Source organism: Echiichthys vipera (assembly GCF_963691815.1).
Source record: "Echiichthys vipera genome assembly, chromosome: 16".
NCBI lineage: Eukaryota > Metazoa > Chordata > Actinopteri > Perciformes > Trachinidae > Echiichthys > Echiichthys vipera.
The window spans coordinates 21,637,784-21,656,092 of record NC_139841.1 but is presented as its reverse complement, the minus strand read 5'-3'; the positions used below and the strand labels follow the sequence as shown (position 1 = coordinate 21,656,092).

At 40.7% G+C, this 18,309-nt stretch overlaps 1 protein-coding gene across 1 annotated transcript; it reads left to right on the top strand.

Moving 5' to 3' along the window:
• Positions 1–1,795: 1,795 nt before the first annotated feature.
• ntrk2b (neurotrophic tyrosine kinase, receptor, type 2b) lies at positions 1,796–16,328 on the top strand (the record flags this gene model as incomplete). The annotated part of the gene is made up of 16 exons (XM_083930381.1): positions 1,796–1,992; positions 3,839–3,913; positions 4,004–4,075; positions 4,162–4,230; positions 4,326–4,477; positions 4,647–4,783; positions 5,912–6,044; positions 6,553–6,861; positions 7,207–7,241; positions 7,556–7,655; positions 8,722–8,910; positions 9,818–9,948; positions 10,057–10,229; positions 12,071–12,311; positions 14,542–14,700; positions 16,143–16,328. 16 exons carry the CDS (start codon positions 1,796–1,798, stop codon positions 16,326–16,328), a joined length of 2,358 nt encoding a protein of 785 aa, XP_083786507.1.
• Positions 16,329–18,309: the final 1,981 nt, after the last annotated feature.

Genomic DNA, 18,309 nt, shown 5'->3' with positions numbered 1-18,309 from the left:
AGATATTAATCCAACACCTCACTGCACATTTATTGCAAATCAGGACCCTGAACTGTCCATAACTGAACATCCCTTTTTCTCGTAGTGTTGTCATGCTCCTTCAGATATAGGCAAGGATCTATTGCAAAATAAAGAGCTCTCTTCCCTCTCCTATACTCTGAGGTTACCATGGAGACAGATATAATTCAGTTCTTGATGTTTCTCATAAAAAAAAGCCTGCGTACATATTTTCATCTGCAACCATAGCGACACTTGACATTGTCAGCGCTATTTGTAAAAAGCAAGTCACCATAGCGACACTAACCATCCAGGCTGTGTCATAGATCATGTGTCCTAGCTGACTATCCCTCCTCATTATGAGTGAAATTTAGGAATCCACTGGTAAACAGGGTTGATTTGATCATTTTGAAACATATTATCACCTTGATGTTTAGCACTGTACTGTGACTCTCAAAGGACTGAAAATTAAGGATTTATAATGATGTTTCATTTGCTCAGTTTGGGGCACCAAAGGTAAAAAAATAAAAAAAATACAAATATACAAATTGGGGTAGTGGGCACCAACACAATCTACTTGCAGGTCAGCCTCTAAATATTGTTGACACATTCAAATCTATCTTATAGGTCAAACTCAAATCAAAAGATGCTACAAATAAAGCCTTTAAAAGGATGACATTGGGTTGTAATTACATTTTTATTTAAATTAAGTATGTAAGCTTAACTTAATAGAAAAAAACATTATTTCTGACGAATGCTTTTGATTTTTTTTTTATATAGCAAATGTGTTCATTGTTATTCTTGCCTGATATGGTACACTGACCAGTGATTGGAGTGAGACTCATTTGAAGCTTGCAGACATAGTATAGGTAATTATTTTTCATAGATGCACCCCGTCTTGTGCGTCAACCGTACGTCACACTATAGGCCATAATGGCCAACCGTACAACAGTACTGGTGTGGAAAAAGCGCTGCTTTCATCCAATGCATGGCTTCAGTGCAATTACAACACAAGAGTTCAGCTCCATATTGTTGTTGTGCCCGCCACAAACAGGACATTTGACCCACAGCTGGACACTTGTGCAGCCCGATGAGACTGCAGCGTGTGATGTGTTAGGTTAGATAGGTTTTGTTGCACGATGAGAAAAAAAATCTCAAAGAAATGCCTATAAATACAACTTGTCAGAAATACATCTCCAGGGTGTCATCCAACACCACCCACCCCCCCATAAACCCGATCCCGGTGATGGCTGTGGGAGATGCGCTCGTCCTCGGCGATAATCGATAGACGCATGCAGGTAGCCTTCCTCCCTACACACGCAGCATCACCACGCATCCTTACTCCACAGTGCAGTCTCTCTTATTTTCCTCCCCATCACTACACACATGAGAAATCGCTCGCGGGGGCCCTGCCTATTGATCTCTAAACATCTGGAACACCTCATATTTGTTTTACAAGGCAGAGGCGAACCGTCTGTGCCCGAGATACAGAGGAGTGTGGCAGCAGCAGCAGCAGCAGCAGCACCAGGACGGACCACTTGACACCTTGCTTCACGACATCGATATGCAGTAGTGTGATACCAGCTCTGCGGAGACGGGAAGGCCAGTCCATGGCATCTTGATATTAAAACCGTGGGCTCTGCGCATTCCTCACCGACGGCGTAGTCTCTCTTTTTTTTCTGCGGAGTCGAAAGGATTAACTTGGCCAGATAAAAGCGGCGAGGGAGGAAACCGTCACAATAATCCAATTTGACCAGATTCTGTTTTGGGGGATTCGTGGGATATCGTTGGACCTGCGATGGACTCCAGCGCGGGGGAATATGGCATGGCTCGTCTTGGATTGTTTTTGGTTTTGATGGGGCTGTGGAGATTTAGCGATGCTTGCCCCGCATCCTGCACTTGCAGCATCTCAAGGATTGTTTGTATTGATTCCGTACCAGGGATCGAGGATTTCCCTGTCCTCACGTTAGATGACATGGAAAACATCACCGAGATGTAAGTGTATGAAAATGATCGTTGAGGCAGCGTATGAACTTATCAGGATGCAATGCGCAAAGAACTACCTTCGATCGTAGGTCGCAATAATACCCAAGGGCTAGGATTATGATAATTGTAAAGGTAATAATAACATCAACAGCGATATGAATAACAGGAGGCCAGATATGTATTTCAGCCCGCCGAGTAAAGATCAATAGACCTCTGTCTTCTGCGCTTAATGTCAAACACAAAATGTGTATTTTTTTGTCTTATAATATGGGTTTGTCAGATCATGTAGCCTAGTATATGTGTGCGTGCGCGCGTGTGGTGGAGATTGGGATCGTGTGTGTGTGTGAGTGTGTGTGTGTGTGTGTGTGTGTGTGTGTGTGTGTGTGTGTGTGTGTGTGTGTGTGTGTGTGTGTGTGTGTGTATGCGTAATGGTGGTGAGAGTGCGCGTCAGGCTTATTTGGATTAGTCGGTGTTTCCTTTACAAAACAGCTCCAGAGGTAGTGATGGAGTAAATGTTTAGGCCCGACGCAGCCTCCGAGGTGTTAATTCGGCTTTTGGGCGGTGGTGTGATATAACCTAAACATTAAAAAAAAAAAAAAAGAAAGATGACCACATTGTCGGCAGATTACACATGCGATCACATCAGTTGTATACAGCCGGCGATAGGCTACCCACAGTTATGTAGCCTTATCTGCGTCAGTGTGTAGGCTTGTGTCGGAGTGTACCTGCTACAACCCTGCACAAGTGTACAACTGCATGGCACCCATGGAGGGGAGACTGGTGAGTTTTCTGAGGCAGACAGACTGGAACTATAGGAGTCACATATAGCCATCAGGAGGATGATAGAAGTCTTGTAGCCTGCACCTTCTAAAGTCTGTTTTTATTGGGTACACTGTGAAGCAAATCAATCACACAAATATGGAGAACATTTCAATAAAGATTGGGTGTGTTGGCTAACCATGAATTTAAAATACATACATCCTGTGCCCCGTGTGGGAATACAGACAAACCTCCTGAAGCAGCACCAACCCTTTACATTGTTGAAGATACTTTGCTTTGAAATTTAAATAAATATAATAAAGTATTAAATATATGCTGCTTTCTATTGTTTAAGGTACAGTTCACATGTAAACAAAAGTGTCTCCGCACCAACAGCATTTCAAACAACCCGCAGTCTTTAAGCACAAGGCAACTACATTTAAGTTGGGACTCTTTCCTGAGGCTGAGAACGGTTTGTTTACTTCTGCAATATAGTGTCATGATCATTTGAAATGCTCCTTTTCATTTGTTACTCTTCATGTTTGGTCCCCATTTAAAAAAAAAAATTCCAAGTTTTGATTTGCGTATTTTAAAAAATGAATCAAGCTGTACTGATCACTGTCCATCCTCTTTGCAACCTTATTAGATATTTTTATAATACACATTCAGGGGTGTCACATGAAGAAGTGTCATCGTTAGGCCATAAAGAGCAGGTATATTTCCATCCTCATTAAAAACATCTAAAAGCATGATGTCTGTCACTCATGTGCAAACACATGCTGTTTACTGGTTCACATTATATTGTGCTGCAGACCAGATTCCCTCAGTAGAGGAAAATGACAGCTGTGTGGGCAGTATATATCACATTTAGCTGACTTTGTAAAAAAGAACTGTAATGGTATTTAGTTTCCTCAAATACACAAACACAACTCTCTTGTTTCACTCTGCCATGGTGACACTGTACAATAGAACAAACACACGTACTAAGTTCAGGTCAAGTTGTTTAGCTTCTTAGCCTGGATCTATAACTCTAAACTTTACATTCTGCGCTGTGCATGTGTGTCATGACGGGTTTTACTTTCCCATTCTTCCACAGATACATTACTAATCAAAACAGACTGTTTGACATCAACGACAACAGTCTGAGGCACTACATCAACCTCAGAAACCTGTAAGTATCAAACGGCACGTCTTTCATATGGAATCACAAAATAGTTTGCTAGATAACATGTTGACTCTACATTTTTTAACCTCTCAACAGAACAGTGATGAGGACAAGGTTGACGTCTATATCATCAGATGCATTTTACAACAATACCAGACTTCAATATGTGTAAGAAGACTCTCTTTAGTTGTGTCATTCATGTACACAAAAGTAGCCTTGTTTGGATTATGACTGTTTTCCCTCCCCCCTTTTAGAAATCTCAGAGACAATAACCTATCCACACTGTCATGGAGAACATTTCAGAACTTTAACACAACATACCCGTAAGTGCACAGAAAACTGTCAGTAAACTTCTTGTTTGTGTTTGTGCGTATGTGCGGCCTAAAAGGTTCTCATGTGCTGTGTTCGGATTTCCCAGGCTCCTGCTGTCCGGTAACCCCCTGGATTGTGTTTGTGAGAACTTTTGGATCAAACTGAGGCTCCTGGAAGAAACGGACAATCCAGACCTGAAGTGCATAGACGACAGAGGAGTGCCGAAGGCCTTCGCTGCACTCACTCCCCCAGATTGTGGTAACGTGAAACCATGTTATAATAAGCAACGCTGGGGATATCTGATATTGAACGCGTAGAGAGAGAGAGGATCGCTTCATGGAGACAGGAAATGCAGAAATAAATCTGTAAACAAATCTATGTAAAGTTCCGGTTTACAGTAATTTAGCTGTTTGCTCATTTCTCGCAGTGCTTCCCAGAGTGGTCGTCGCACCAAAAAACGTGACAGAGATGCAGGGGAGTAATGTCAAAGCTGTGTGCAGCGCCACAGGCTCCCCTCCTCCTGAGATCCAGTGGAACCTTGATTGGCTATCTACCCACCACGAGGTGAGACCGTCTAACACATGGCTTCCTGTGTAAACCTTTGGTCCGGGTCCACCACTCCCGGTTACCTTCAGGGTATTATTGTTCGAGTGGAGTGGACAAGATTGGACGTCTGTGGTTGAAAACATAACTTGTGAGACGTGCTCCTATGAAGGTCGTGATAGAGCTGTAGGCGGTTTGATCCTGTTTTCTAATCGTCAAACAAATCCCGAAAGACTAAAACCAAACACAATATTGATTTACCAAATTATTACGATTCTCACAATAGAAAACACATCAGTGATTATTAAAATAAGATGAAACTATGTTTATACTCAAGCTATTGGTGCCTGTGAAGATCTACATCGTCATCAGTATATTTTCATAGGATCTGTTGATAATAAGAAACATAACCAGTATGAGTAGCCTCATTATCAGTTGCAGAGTGTGGTGTTAACAGTGATAAAAGAAGTAATTAGATCCTTTAATGAAGTAAAAGTACAAGCGCCACACTGTAAAAAAAAAAAAAAAAGAGAAGAAATTCTGTTACAAATAAAAGTCCTGCACTGGAAATAAAAGCATGTAAATAAAATATGGAAACGTGTTCTTAAAGTAGTAAAAGTAAAAGTATTCAATGCAGAAGAATCTTCAAGTTTGAGAAGCTGTGAAAAAAAACTCAAACAATATAGTTGTCGTTCAATCAATTGATTAATTGTCTAATCATTTCAGCTGTACTTGCAGGCCTATATATTGTTGGATAGTTTAACAGGCAACATAAATAACAACATGTTTTGTATGCGGAAATCTTAATTTGTGAACACCATTATTAACACGAGAAAGACCAGAAACTAAAAAGTAGACGCTTCACAATACTTATAACAACATAAACCATCCTGATGTTTCTTCCAGGCGTTTGCGACAAAAGAGGCTAACTTATAAACATCGAAAGTATACAACCGTCCCGTCCTGTCATCATCCGTGCTCCACAACATTCCCGGATTTTGAATAAACATTTCATTGAGATTCATTCTCCACCTCTCCCAAATCACAAGCTTCTTACTTGTTATTATACAAGTACGGAAGATCATCATCACACAAGTTTTACATATACATAGGACACATAATACAATACAATAATGATGTTGTTTCCAGATTGATCCTTTGGATACGGAGAGCAGGCTCACACTGTCAGACCTGTCGCCTGATGATAATGGCAGGGTGATCGTATGCAGCGCTGAGAACATGGTCGGTCAGACTGAGGCCACCCTTACACTCAATATTCTCTGTAAGGACTCATGCTTTTCTATTACTATTGACTGTAAATGTTAACACGCTGTACATCTTTAGAGATTCTTTTTCCCTTTGTAAGTTTTATGTAGTCTAATTTCCTCTCACAATCTTTTAAATGCTTTCTTCTGAACCTTGTTTTTTTTTCATTGGAAGCACGAGGCTCCTCAGTTTATTTTCATTACTGTCTCTAGGCAAATCTTATTGACTCTCCATGTTTCCTGTCCGTAACTCTTCCTCCCGTGAAGCTCCTCATGCCTTACCACACTCTTCTGCTCGTTCAGTGTCACATCTCTCCTCGTTCTCCTCTTCCATGTTTTCCTGATGTCAGCATTTAAGTGTTGCGTGATCGGCCTCTCCTCTCTTCAACCCAAACCTTCCATCCCCCAAAATGCATCTCCTCTCTGAAGCCCATAAATGTTGCTCTTCCTACTGGCTTTTACTCCTGGTGTTGATTTCCTATCATCCCGTTATTACTCTTCCTCTACCGTTTGCCTCCGTGTCAGTTGCCCCCACCATCCAGCAGCTGTTGGGGCCAGAGCGGGACCATCACTGGTGCATCCCCTTCAGCGTGACGGGGAACCCCAAGCCTGAGCTGCAGTGGTACCACGAGAACGTGGCTCTGCTGGAGCAGGACTACATCCGCACCATGATCCACGTGTCCACCGAGAGCGAGTACCACGGCTGCCTGCAGCTGGTCAACCCCACACACATCCACAACGGCATGTACAGGCTGGTGGCGAAGAACAAGTACGGCCGGGACGAGAAGAAGGTGTCTGCCCAGTTCATCGACCCGCCTGACATCGACCACACAGGTGTCTTTTTACAGGACGACATTCAGTAAGAAGTCAGCACATTTCTGTTTATGAAGATGAGTGCTAACGTACACGTATATGTTTCTTTTCAGCTGAAGACCCCTTCTACTACTGTGAGTAATGATTCAGCTTTATAAAAACCAACCATGTTTACACTTTGATAGTAATTGTAGTTAAAATTAACTCTTCCATGATCTGTTTCTCTTTATATGACCTGTGCCTGCGTCTTGCCTCTGCCCAGACACCACTGGTAGGAGTTTGAATGCCTTCACACTATGAAACACTTATCAGTCAGCATTAATAGTTATTATTCTATATCCTGACAAGCATTTTGATTTTTTTCAGATTCTCCACTCCCTCCGCTGGACGATAGTGTGGCAGTAAGTGATGTTCATCAGCTCTCACCATCTAAAGCAGCGGTCCACATCCTATTGGCTTGTTGCCCCCTAAAACAAATGTTTACTTGTTAAGATGACTTTATAATACTCAAGACACAAAAAGCAAACATTAGAGTAGAGTCTGAGAATATAAACATACATTTATATAACATAAATATTTGCTTTTCTGCTTGCCTATTATATAAATAATCTCATGACTCCTCACTTTCATGTTGGGAACCACTGATCTTAAAGAACATGAGGTGTGTTTGTCGACAGTTTTGTTTCAAACAATCTGTTTTTGTGTGTCTCTCTAGGTGTATGTCGTTGTGGGTATCGCAGGAGTTGCCTTGACTGGCTGCGTACTGATGGTGATCATTCTGAAATATGGAAGAAACTCCAAGTTTGGGATTAAAGGTGAACTAATTCTCCTAAAGGAATAGTATGGCATTAAGAGAAATACGCCTATTTAAATGCCCAGAGTTAGAGGAGAATATTGATACCGCTCACATATCTGTTTGGTGAGCTTAGCTTAGCATAAAGCCTGGAAACAGGTGGGGAAAGCTAGCTTTGCTCTGTCAGACACTAAGAAAATCCTCCTGTTTCCAAGTCTTTATGCTATGCTAAGCTAAGCTAGCCGACTGCTGGCCATAGCTTCATATTTAGCGTCGACACAAGAGTGATATCAACCTCCTCATCTAAATCTTGACCAAAAAATAAAGCGAATTACCAAACTTTCCAAAATGTACAACTATTCTAAAATCACAAGAGTTGACTTAGTGACATTTTATTTGACCTTTGATCAGCTGTACATGAACAGTGCGCAGCGTGTTGTAGTTTAATACAAGGATAGTTTAATGCTCAGATTCTTTTGTGTTATTAGATGTATCAACACTTATAAATCCTATTAAGAAGCACCTGTAACTGATGTATAACAGTTGATAACATTGCATAACATGATTGATGACACACGTAAACAAAGCCCTTATCAACAGTTTATACACATTTAATAGTGTTTATACTCATTTTTATACAAATCAATCCCAGGCAGGTGTTTATAAACATGATCTAAACTCCTAAAATATCTTTCATCACAGTCATGGATGCTTCATTGTCTTAGATACTGTACATTAACACCTAAATCTGCTTACAACTACTTTATTATAGTGTGGTATAAAGTAAAATATATACTACTTATATATAGATATAGGGGTGTGTTACTGTTGCTCATTTCAGTTGTATCTGTATAAAAATGACTTAGGATGATGGATTTAGGATGACATCTACCACTGATCTTCTGGTATCTTTTTGTCATTATGCAGAACTGGTATTTACCAGTCCTTCTATCGCTTTTCTTACTCCAACCCTCTTTTTACTCCTCCTCCTCTTCCATGACCACAATTGCCTTTCTTCTCTCCACATGTCGCCCTCACTCTTCTCCTGTCTTTCTGTCCTCTCCACCTCATCCTCTGTGGCTCCCCAGGCTCCTCCTCAGTCATCAGTAATGACGATGACTCTGCCAGCCCTCTTCATCACGTCTCCAATGGCAACAACACTCCGTCGTCCTCGGAGATGGGTCCAGACGCAGTGATCATTGGGATGACAAAGATTCCTGTCATTGAGAACCCACAGTACTTCCGTAACTCCGGCAGCATGCTGAAATCTGACACGTGTGAGTTACCGCCTCGCTCCACAAATGACCGGTAACCCGGACCTTTTTCTGATAAATCCATGCAGGGGTCACAGCCAGGCGCCATATGTATTGTCAGCATCCTGCTGCATCGTGATAGCTTGTTCACAGAAGGCTCCACTCAGCAGAATGAACCCCAAGGCTTTTTGCCTTCATCAGACACATGTGGTTTACTATAAGAAATTATAGTAAATGCTGAATCGATTGGTCAATTTATTTTATTATAAATTGAATATCTTTCAGTTTTGGACTGTTCACCAAAGAAATCTTGCCATCTGAAGATTGCTTTTTACAATTTTCTGATATTTTCCATATTCATTTATTAATTAAATTGCCAAATATGTAATTTATTTAATCAGGAGGTCACATTGAGATCTTATTAACGTGAGAGCCGAATACAGAAAAAAATATAATAATAATAATAATAATAAAGCAATAAAATTGGAAATGTATAAATGTACAGTACATTCAGCATGACAAATGATTAACACGTGCATTCTTGAACATCCTTGGTGTCGGTATAAAAAGGACTAAAAGTGACAAGTATATTTTAGAAAAATATATGTAAATATTTAGAAATTAAATATACAATAAAATGACAGAACTAATCACTTGATTTACTAAATGCATCCCAAATCCTAGGTGTAGGTATAAAGGATTAAGCATAATATGTAATACAATCACAGCTAAAATGAGTAGAATGAGTCGATTGAAAAATATCAATAATAAAAATCTTAGTTGCAGCCCTGATCTAACTTGACCTGCATAACCGTTACTAATACATTCCTGAATCCTAACCTCGCTCCATTTAACATACACAGAAATGACCACGAAATAACACTGATGCTCTCGTGACCTTGAGATTGATTTGTCTTATTCTGCATTAAAGTTGTCCAGCACATCAAGAGACACAACATTGTGCTGAAGCGGGAGCTGGGAGAGGGGGCCTTCGGGAAGGTGTTTCTGGCTGAGTGCTATAACCTGACACCAGACCAGGAGAAGCTCCACGTGGCAGTGAAGGTACAGATAATATAATCAATGCACTTGTCATTCAGTTAGTGAATTCTATTGACTAGATGTTCATCCTTGGGTGTAATGCTCCTCGCCTCGTCTTTGTGTCTTTGTCAGACTCTGAAGGAGGCCAACGAGAGCGGCCGAGCGGACTTCTACAGAGAGGCCGAGCTCCTCACCAACCTGCAGCATGAACACATTGTCACTTTCTACGGCGTGTGTGTAGAGAGTGACCCGCTTATCATGGTGTTTGAATATATGAAACATGGTGACCTAAACAAGTTCCTCAGGTAGGATCCTTTTGACCTAAAATACTGGCATGCTTTAAAAAGGAGTAGTTCAGAAATTTTGGGATATACGGACGAGAAGATCAATTTCACTCTTATCTGTACATTAGATTTAAGGCCACAGCCAGCAGGCATTCAGCTTAGCATGAAGACAGGAAACAGCTACGGCTCTGTACAAAGATTAAGAAAATAAAAAGTCTACTTGCATCTTTGAAGCTCACCAAGTAATACTTCATATTCTCTTTTAGTTAAATTTGTACAAAACAGAAAAAGGTAGTTTTTTTTAAAAAGGGGGTTGTATGTGAGGGGTCTTTTCTGAAATGCCATGCTAACATGCTATTTAGGATGCTATAACAGTAGGTGATTTATTTTTCTAGTTTTCAGTCATAAACATTAGTATGAAACCAGTAGTTAGTAGGGAATCATTTATTGATTTATTGATGCCAGAGTCCTATAAGTCTTATACTGAAGGACTTTAATTACTTCACCAAGGAGAACAGAAGAGTCGTCAACAGCAAAGATCAGATTCTTATAGCAAGAGGAGATGTGTTGGCTATTCATTGGCTATAATGCATAAACATGACATTAAAGATTCACCCCGGCTAGGAAATGCAGAAAGAGTGACGGTGAACGCTATCTTCTAAAACGGCAGCTGTGTCTGGGCCCCGCGAAGAATAAGATAGGAGACGCCAAGAGGGAAACGTGGCCTTAGCCGGCTCCAGAGAGTTTTCAGGGCAGACTAACCGACCTCACTGACCCCAGAAGTAATCTAATCTAACAAAGTCCTGTAATAAGAGCTGTCTGCTATAATACAGAGGGATTGAACATTAACACAAACTGTTGAGGGAAAATGATATATTACGTAACAGTATGTGAATTACTTAGCATTGGGTGAAATATTACAGTATGCAAACGCTGGACAATACACCAGCATAAATAACGTTCATAACAAACCAAGGCAGCTTTGTAATGCCAATAACGCTTCAATTGACATTTCTACATATTACAAACAGCGATTTTGTCACCTGCATTCATTGGACGAGTTGCTTACCTTTTCCAGTAATCTAAGAATTATCTGGTGATGCCGGTGGAGTTGAGGTTTGCGCGGCCAGGAGGCTCCCAGGAAGTGATGTGGCAATTACAGTGTAGATACATACAGTACAACTGTTTATTCACACAACAGTATGTTGAACGATAGTATACATGGTATGTAATGCAGTAGGCGATTTTAAGGCTATTTCCTGGCTGGGGGCAGTAACTTCCTGGAATTCTGTTGTCACCATGAAGTTGCCAGGCAACCAGCAGATCATACAGGAAGTCAATGCTCTGGACCAAGAAATAATCCATCATATAATCCCTGTAAAAAACAAAAACAAACACAATTTGACATCTTTAGACTAAAGTTTCTGCCCAAATTAAACAAATGAGATTTGACGTGCTGGCTTTTCGTCAGAGCCTTGATAGCTTTTTACCCATTTCTGGGCTTTATGCTAAGATAAGCATTGATCTACTCACTGGGTGGATTCACAGGTTTTGTTTTGCATAATTCAGATTTTAGGTGTTTACTTTGTTGGATTAGCCAACAACAGACATTTCCATTTGGTTAGATAATCTAGAAATCATTGAAGGGCGAAAAAAACTAATGGCTGAAATGATATGTGGATTGATAGAAGATTAATCTGCATCCATTCTGATAACTTATTAACTGTTTTAGTTTTTTTATCAGCAAAATGTCCAAAAAGTTAGTGGTTTCAGCTTCAAGTGTTAATATTTGGTCTTGTATTTTTCTTTAAACTCTTCAGTGGTAGGATTGATTGAAGCTCTGATTCGGTTTCTGGGTGCAGGTCCCACGGGCCTGATGCAGTGCTAATGGCCGACGGTCAACACAGCATCCAAGTGGAGCTCACCCAGTCCCAGATGCTGCACATTGCCCAACAGATTGCTGCTGGCATGGTCTACTTGGCCTCCCAACACTTTGTCCACAGAGACTTGGCAACCAGGAACTGCCTGGTTGGAGAAAACCTGCTGGTCAAGATAGGGGACTTTGGCATGTCCAGAGACGTTTACAGCACAGACTACTACAGAGTGAGTCCACAGTAGTTTTAATTATTTCTTCTTCTTTTCTCACCTCATCATGCCCCCAGTGTCTGACAGACACACACACACACACACACACACACACACACACACACACACAGACACACACACACACACACACACACACACACACACACACACACACACACACACACACACACACACACACACACACACACACAGACACACACACACACACCCCTGATATATATGGAAATGTAGCCACAAACGCGCAGTCACAAATATGTAAATATATTTTTATTCCAGTTTTGGCCTGAAATAACTACGTAGCAGCAGAAATTGCAATTTTAACCAGAGGTATTTTATCTATTTTTAATACCATTTAAATGCAAATTCTATAATCTGCATAAAATTACTATTTCCATGGTAATAAGGGGCAACAGTATAAAAACACAGTTTCTCCTTTTTGCCTTGGCAAGAGGTTAATACATACACTCACATACATGAATGGCATCATATTGCAGAGAGGTACGGTACACTAGGAGATGTTCTGACCCACTGATGGCCATGAGAAGATTAGATTTTGATGCTAAAATACAAAAAGAAAAAAAAATGTCATGTTGAGAAGCAGATGGATGCGTTTTATTCACTCATCCTTTCTCTCTGAGATCCCAGCTTGTATCCCACAGTGCCCTCTGCTGCCCGAAGTGGAGTCAGAAATCTAAACACACAAAAACAACATCTCCGAGATGCATTTCCCTGCATCAGATAAGATCGCCATAAAGAGGGCCTGCCTGTCACCAGCTCCTGATATCAAACATTTTTATCAAATAGAAAGAAAGAGCACGAACGCAGCTAACAACATGAGCCTGTCTCATCTTCTATAATGCTGCTGCCATTATACAAGTCAAAGGGTGGCATGTGATACAATAAATCAGATCAACCAGGAATATAACTGCATAAAACTCACATTTGGTGGATGGCATGGCTTAATAATTAGCTTAGTGGGGAATAAAACTTGAATTATGTTATTATATAGATGTACATCTGTGCATCTTTGTTGATCTGCCAGTTATAAGGAGTGTCATATATGATGGTATGAAGGTGCATCTGAGTTCAGGTGAGGTGATGAACGTGAAAGGGTGGTGATTAGATAAAAGAGGAGTCAGTGAGAGGAGGAAATGCATTTAGGCAGGAAATATCTGATGGAAGAAGACAGGAAGACGCTGGTTGGATAAAAGGTTTTGATGTAATAACAGCCGTGTTTCAGGAATGCCAGAGTGACTAAACTTAATTGCTCACTATAAAAGATAAAATAAAAAAAAACACACCCAGTTGCCAGTTTATTAAGTACACTTAGCTAAAGCTAATGCAGGCTAGCGCAACAGTCCATAAAGGTTCTAATGTTCAGCTTTTGGGAGGTGTTCAACTGTGAGGATGCAGTTTGAAGGGTGCTGTTGAAGTGTATTGTGTAATACTGAGTGGATGTCTCGAGCTCTATGCCAAGGTAAATTAGCGTTTTAGTGTGCCAACATTTAATATTAGTGTTATAGATTATAGATATATAGATTTAATATTAATATTATACTGGAGCCGATCCCAGCTGACATTAGCCGTGAGATGGGGTACTCAGTCTATCACACCTACAGCAATTTTAGAGTCATCAATTAACCTAACACACGCACGTCTTTGGACTGTGGGAGGAAGCCTGAGAACCCGGACACAATCCACGCAGACACGGGGAGAACATGCAAACTCCTCACAGAAGGGCCCCAGCCCGGATTCGAACAAGGAACCTTCTTGCTGTGAGGAGACAATGCTAACCCCCTCACCACCACCACCTTGTCACAGAATCATTAAATGTAAATGTTTCAAACCTTTTCGTTTGGTACTTTTTTGCAAGATAAGTCGTCAGTTTCTCTGTGACCCTTCATTGTAGAACATGCATGTTCAACAGTGCTGTCTACCCCTTCAAACCTATCTTCGATGCATTACCAACCATCATGTTTAAGTTTACACTGATAAAGACATGAATGCATTGATGCAGCATCCCTCTTGTGTGTAGGTAGGCATCAGTTCCAATGCACTAGAAGGCATTAGAACTGATCCTCTTGGCACCACGAACGTCTGTACCAAATTTCATGGTGCATACATTAGTTTTTGTGGTGAAACAGCAAAACGACATGGTCATTGTCGAGCTTGGCTAAAGTCCATCCAGCCACCTCTAACCTCTCTCTCTCTTTCTCTCTCTCTGGAGGTGGGCGGTCATACGATGCTGCCAATCCGTTGGATGCCCCCAGAGAGCATCATGTACCGGCGGTTCACCACAGAGAGCGATGTGTGGAGCCTCGGCGTGGTGCTGTGGGAGATCTTCACCTACGGCAAGCAGCCCTGGTACCAGCTCTCCAACAATGAGGTCAGAGTCACACGAGGTCTGCAGAGACTCTCGGTCAGACGCAGAGACACTTTAAATTACACATATTCACGACCTACTCTTAAACACAGAGACTTTTCTCCCGGTGGTCTACGGTTGGAAACTTGGGAAATCGATTACAAATCAGGGGTATGTGACGCAAAACGTTTAACTATTTAAACTAAAGAGTCAAGGTTTAACGGAAGCAGCACAAGTAATTATTCTATTTCATTTGAAAAGCGATCAAACTTTGAGCCAGTCGCATGAAAACATTCGACTGAAAATCAATGTATTCATGAGGAGTACAACTCAGCAAGTGAAAACAAACGGCTATGTCATGTCAGAGAAAAATAACCCTGATGATGTCATCAGATGGCGACTGATCTAAGGCATCCCTGTATTAGTAACTAACCAAGTCATAATTATCACTTGGGTGTTGTTATGAACACTATTTACAGGCTGGATACTCATAATTATGATAAGTCCAATATGATATGAATTCAGTATAAGAAATGCCTCAGGTTGCATTATGGGAAATGTAGTACCCAGTGCTTTTGGAGCTTGACAGATACTGAAGCCCCATCATTTTTGACCATTTTTCTGAGTCTCCTAATGTTGTGAAAGTGCAGCACTAAATATCTTAATATCTTACGTAATATTTCACTTAATGTTTTAACTTTTAGCAGAAATCAAATAACGTTTTTCTATATGGTATTGATTTTTTTTCAGATCCATTTCTGCAATTAAGATTTATTTCTAAATTGTGTTTCTTAATTTCATATCAGTGTCCTTCTGTTATTAAACAAAAATACATTTATTAGGTATTTATGAGATAGTGACAGTGGAGAGATGACAGGAAATGAGAGGAGAGAGAGATGGAGAAAAAAATGCAACTGACTGGACATGAATCTTTGTGGACTTTGTGGTCCGTAGCTGATGCCCCAAAACAACAAGGGCACAACTTCTTTCATTCATCTTCAACCGCTTGTCCCTGTCGGGGTCGCGGGGGGCTGGAGCCGATCCCAGCTGACATCGGGCGTGAGTCGGGGTACACCCTGGACAGGACGCCAGTCTATCAGGGGGCACATAGAGACGAACAGAGACAGACAACCATTCACACCTACGGGCAATTCTTATTTTTAGAGTCATCAATGAACCGAACACCTGCATGTTTTATGATGGTGGGAGGAAACCTTATTTTGACAAATGTGTTGGTATGTCATCTGAATTAAAACAAACCATAAAACGCTGTTATGTGAGGATGCATTGAAAATGACCTCACAATTATTTCTACTTAAATGCCAAAACTTAATGATTGCCATATTTAAATCATCTTTGTCTTCACTTGATTTTTGCAACATCTGTGGAGATCTTTCTGCATTGCTTATATTTGAACACCACAGCCAAACAGTAGACTGTGTGTTATATCCCCCTGTACCCTGCAGGTGATCGAGTGCATCACCCAGGGCCGCGTGCTGCAGCGGCCCCGTACCTGTCCTAAAGAGGTGTACGACCTGATGCTGGGCTGCTGGCAGAGGGAGCCCTACATGAGGCTGAACATCAAGGAGATCCACAGCATGCTCCAGAGCCTCGCCAAGGCCTCACCTGTGTACCTGGACATACTGGGCTGATGCACCGGTGTTCTTGTATGTACTTTGGCGTGCATGTGTGTGAGCTGGGGCTTCGTACGTGGACGAGTGGTTGTGTGTGTGTTTGCACATGATGAGACGGAGAGGGGAGGAGGAAACGAAGGTTGTGCGACTGCGTGGGTGTGTGTGTGTACAGTACCTGGCTGTAAATGTCCCTGTAAATGCTACTGTCCGTGTCCTCATTACATCGAGAAAAGCCTTAAATTTTGAGCGATTTTTTAACCTTTTTTTGTTGCTTTTCTTTTCTTGTTCATTTGCAGACGACGTTAACTGAGGCATGTTTCACAAAGGGAAACCAAAACGCATACAGGATTATGTAACTTTATCCACACACACACCGAGATAAAATCAACCCGATAATCAGAATCATACTCTGTCTACATTCACCGCATTAATAATCTCCTGTACTCCATATTTGTTGGGAATGAAAGGGAAAATAATGTGTCTCCATAATGGACAGTGTATGGACACAGCTTTGTAAATAGAGCTTTGGCTTCTTCTTTCAACACACAGAGCAACATATTCAGCAGGAAGATTAAAAAAACAAGTACTCATTGAGTTACAGCTGAAGCTTTTTCTTTTATATGTCACAGACTATTTTAATATTTGTAGAATTTATAATGTTGACTCTTTCATACCGAGCCGTTGATTTCAATCTGTGGTTTTTGGATCATCAGAAACTTTTGCTGGTTTGAATTTTAAACGTACGCGTATATTATTATTATACCTGTACGTTTAAGAAACAGTGTGAAACCCACATATATATATTCTCATAGATGCCTGTGTCTGTTATATATAACCTACTCAAGTCCATTGAAGGACTTCCCCGTGTAAAGTCAATGTTGAGGTTGTGAAACACAAGGGCATACAGCATTTTACACCTTTTTTTTTTTAACAGAGCTATCATCATTTGTCCTATTTTATGTAAATATCTACACACGAGGTCATCTATATTTAAAAAGTGGTGTTTTCAATGTTGTCGGAGTGCTCTACTCATTTCACAACCTTTTCATTTGATGGATCTAAAGCACAGAGAATGAGGACTGGGCGGCGTTGAGCTAAAAAAATGAGCACAGTTTTGTTTCTGTTTTGTTTTTCATTCACCAGCAAAAGCTTTTTTGTTCGGTGGCCCATATCTGTAAGTGATGTGGTTCTGTATGCGTCTTCAGAGGCAGTTTTTTGTTTAAAACATTGTGCCTGTTGAGTTTCTGAGTCATTTCTAAGAGGGATTGATGGGCATTTTGATGCAGTGCAATATTCTGAGGAGCTATTTGTTTTCAGCACTTTGTTTTTCATGTGTATTGGAGTTGCTACTCGTTTATTTGGCATTTATTTGTATTACGAGAGTGTGCTTTGAAGATGTAATCTTTAATTCTACACAGTAGGCTAAGAGAGGCCGCAGCAAAAAAAAAAAGAAAAAAAGATTCATTTAGAGTCTGATTGCCATTAAAGTGTCCCAGGGGGGCTTTCATCTCATCTGGGCGGCCCCCAGTCAGCGGGGCGGGGACTGACACAGCTCCTCACAGCGGGTATGCAAAAGCACATTTGTATAGGCTGCTTGAAAAATGGTTTAAAACGCATTCTTAATTAATTCATTTTCTGCATTTGTCTTGTTTCATATGGAGACCATTCCTGTCAGTAAAAGAAAAACATATGATGAAACCTTAAGACTAGTGATGGAAAAAAGATCCTGCAAATCATTATAATGAGAATGTTTCTCACAACATACAAAGAGTTTCTTATTTTGAGAGTTCCACATTATTATGAGATAAGTCATTATTTTGAAAAAGTGTATCAATATTTTGAGATACTAACTCATTAATTCGGGACTTTTGTCATCACATTGGCAGAAATGCACTTCCATAGAGCCTAAGGTATTAAAGCAAGTGTGGTGGGCCGAGTGTGTTGTACAAACTTCTGTGTTAATCTTTGCAAAAGAGCAGAAATCACTCCTTCATCATAA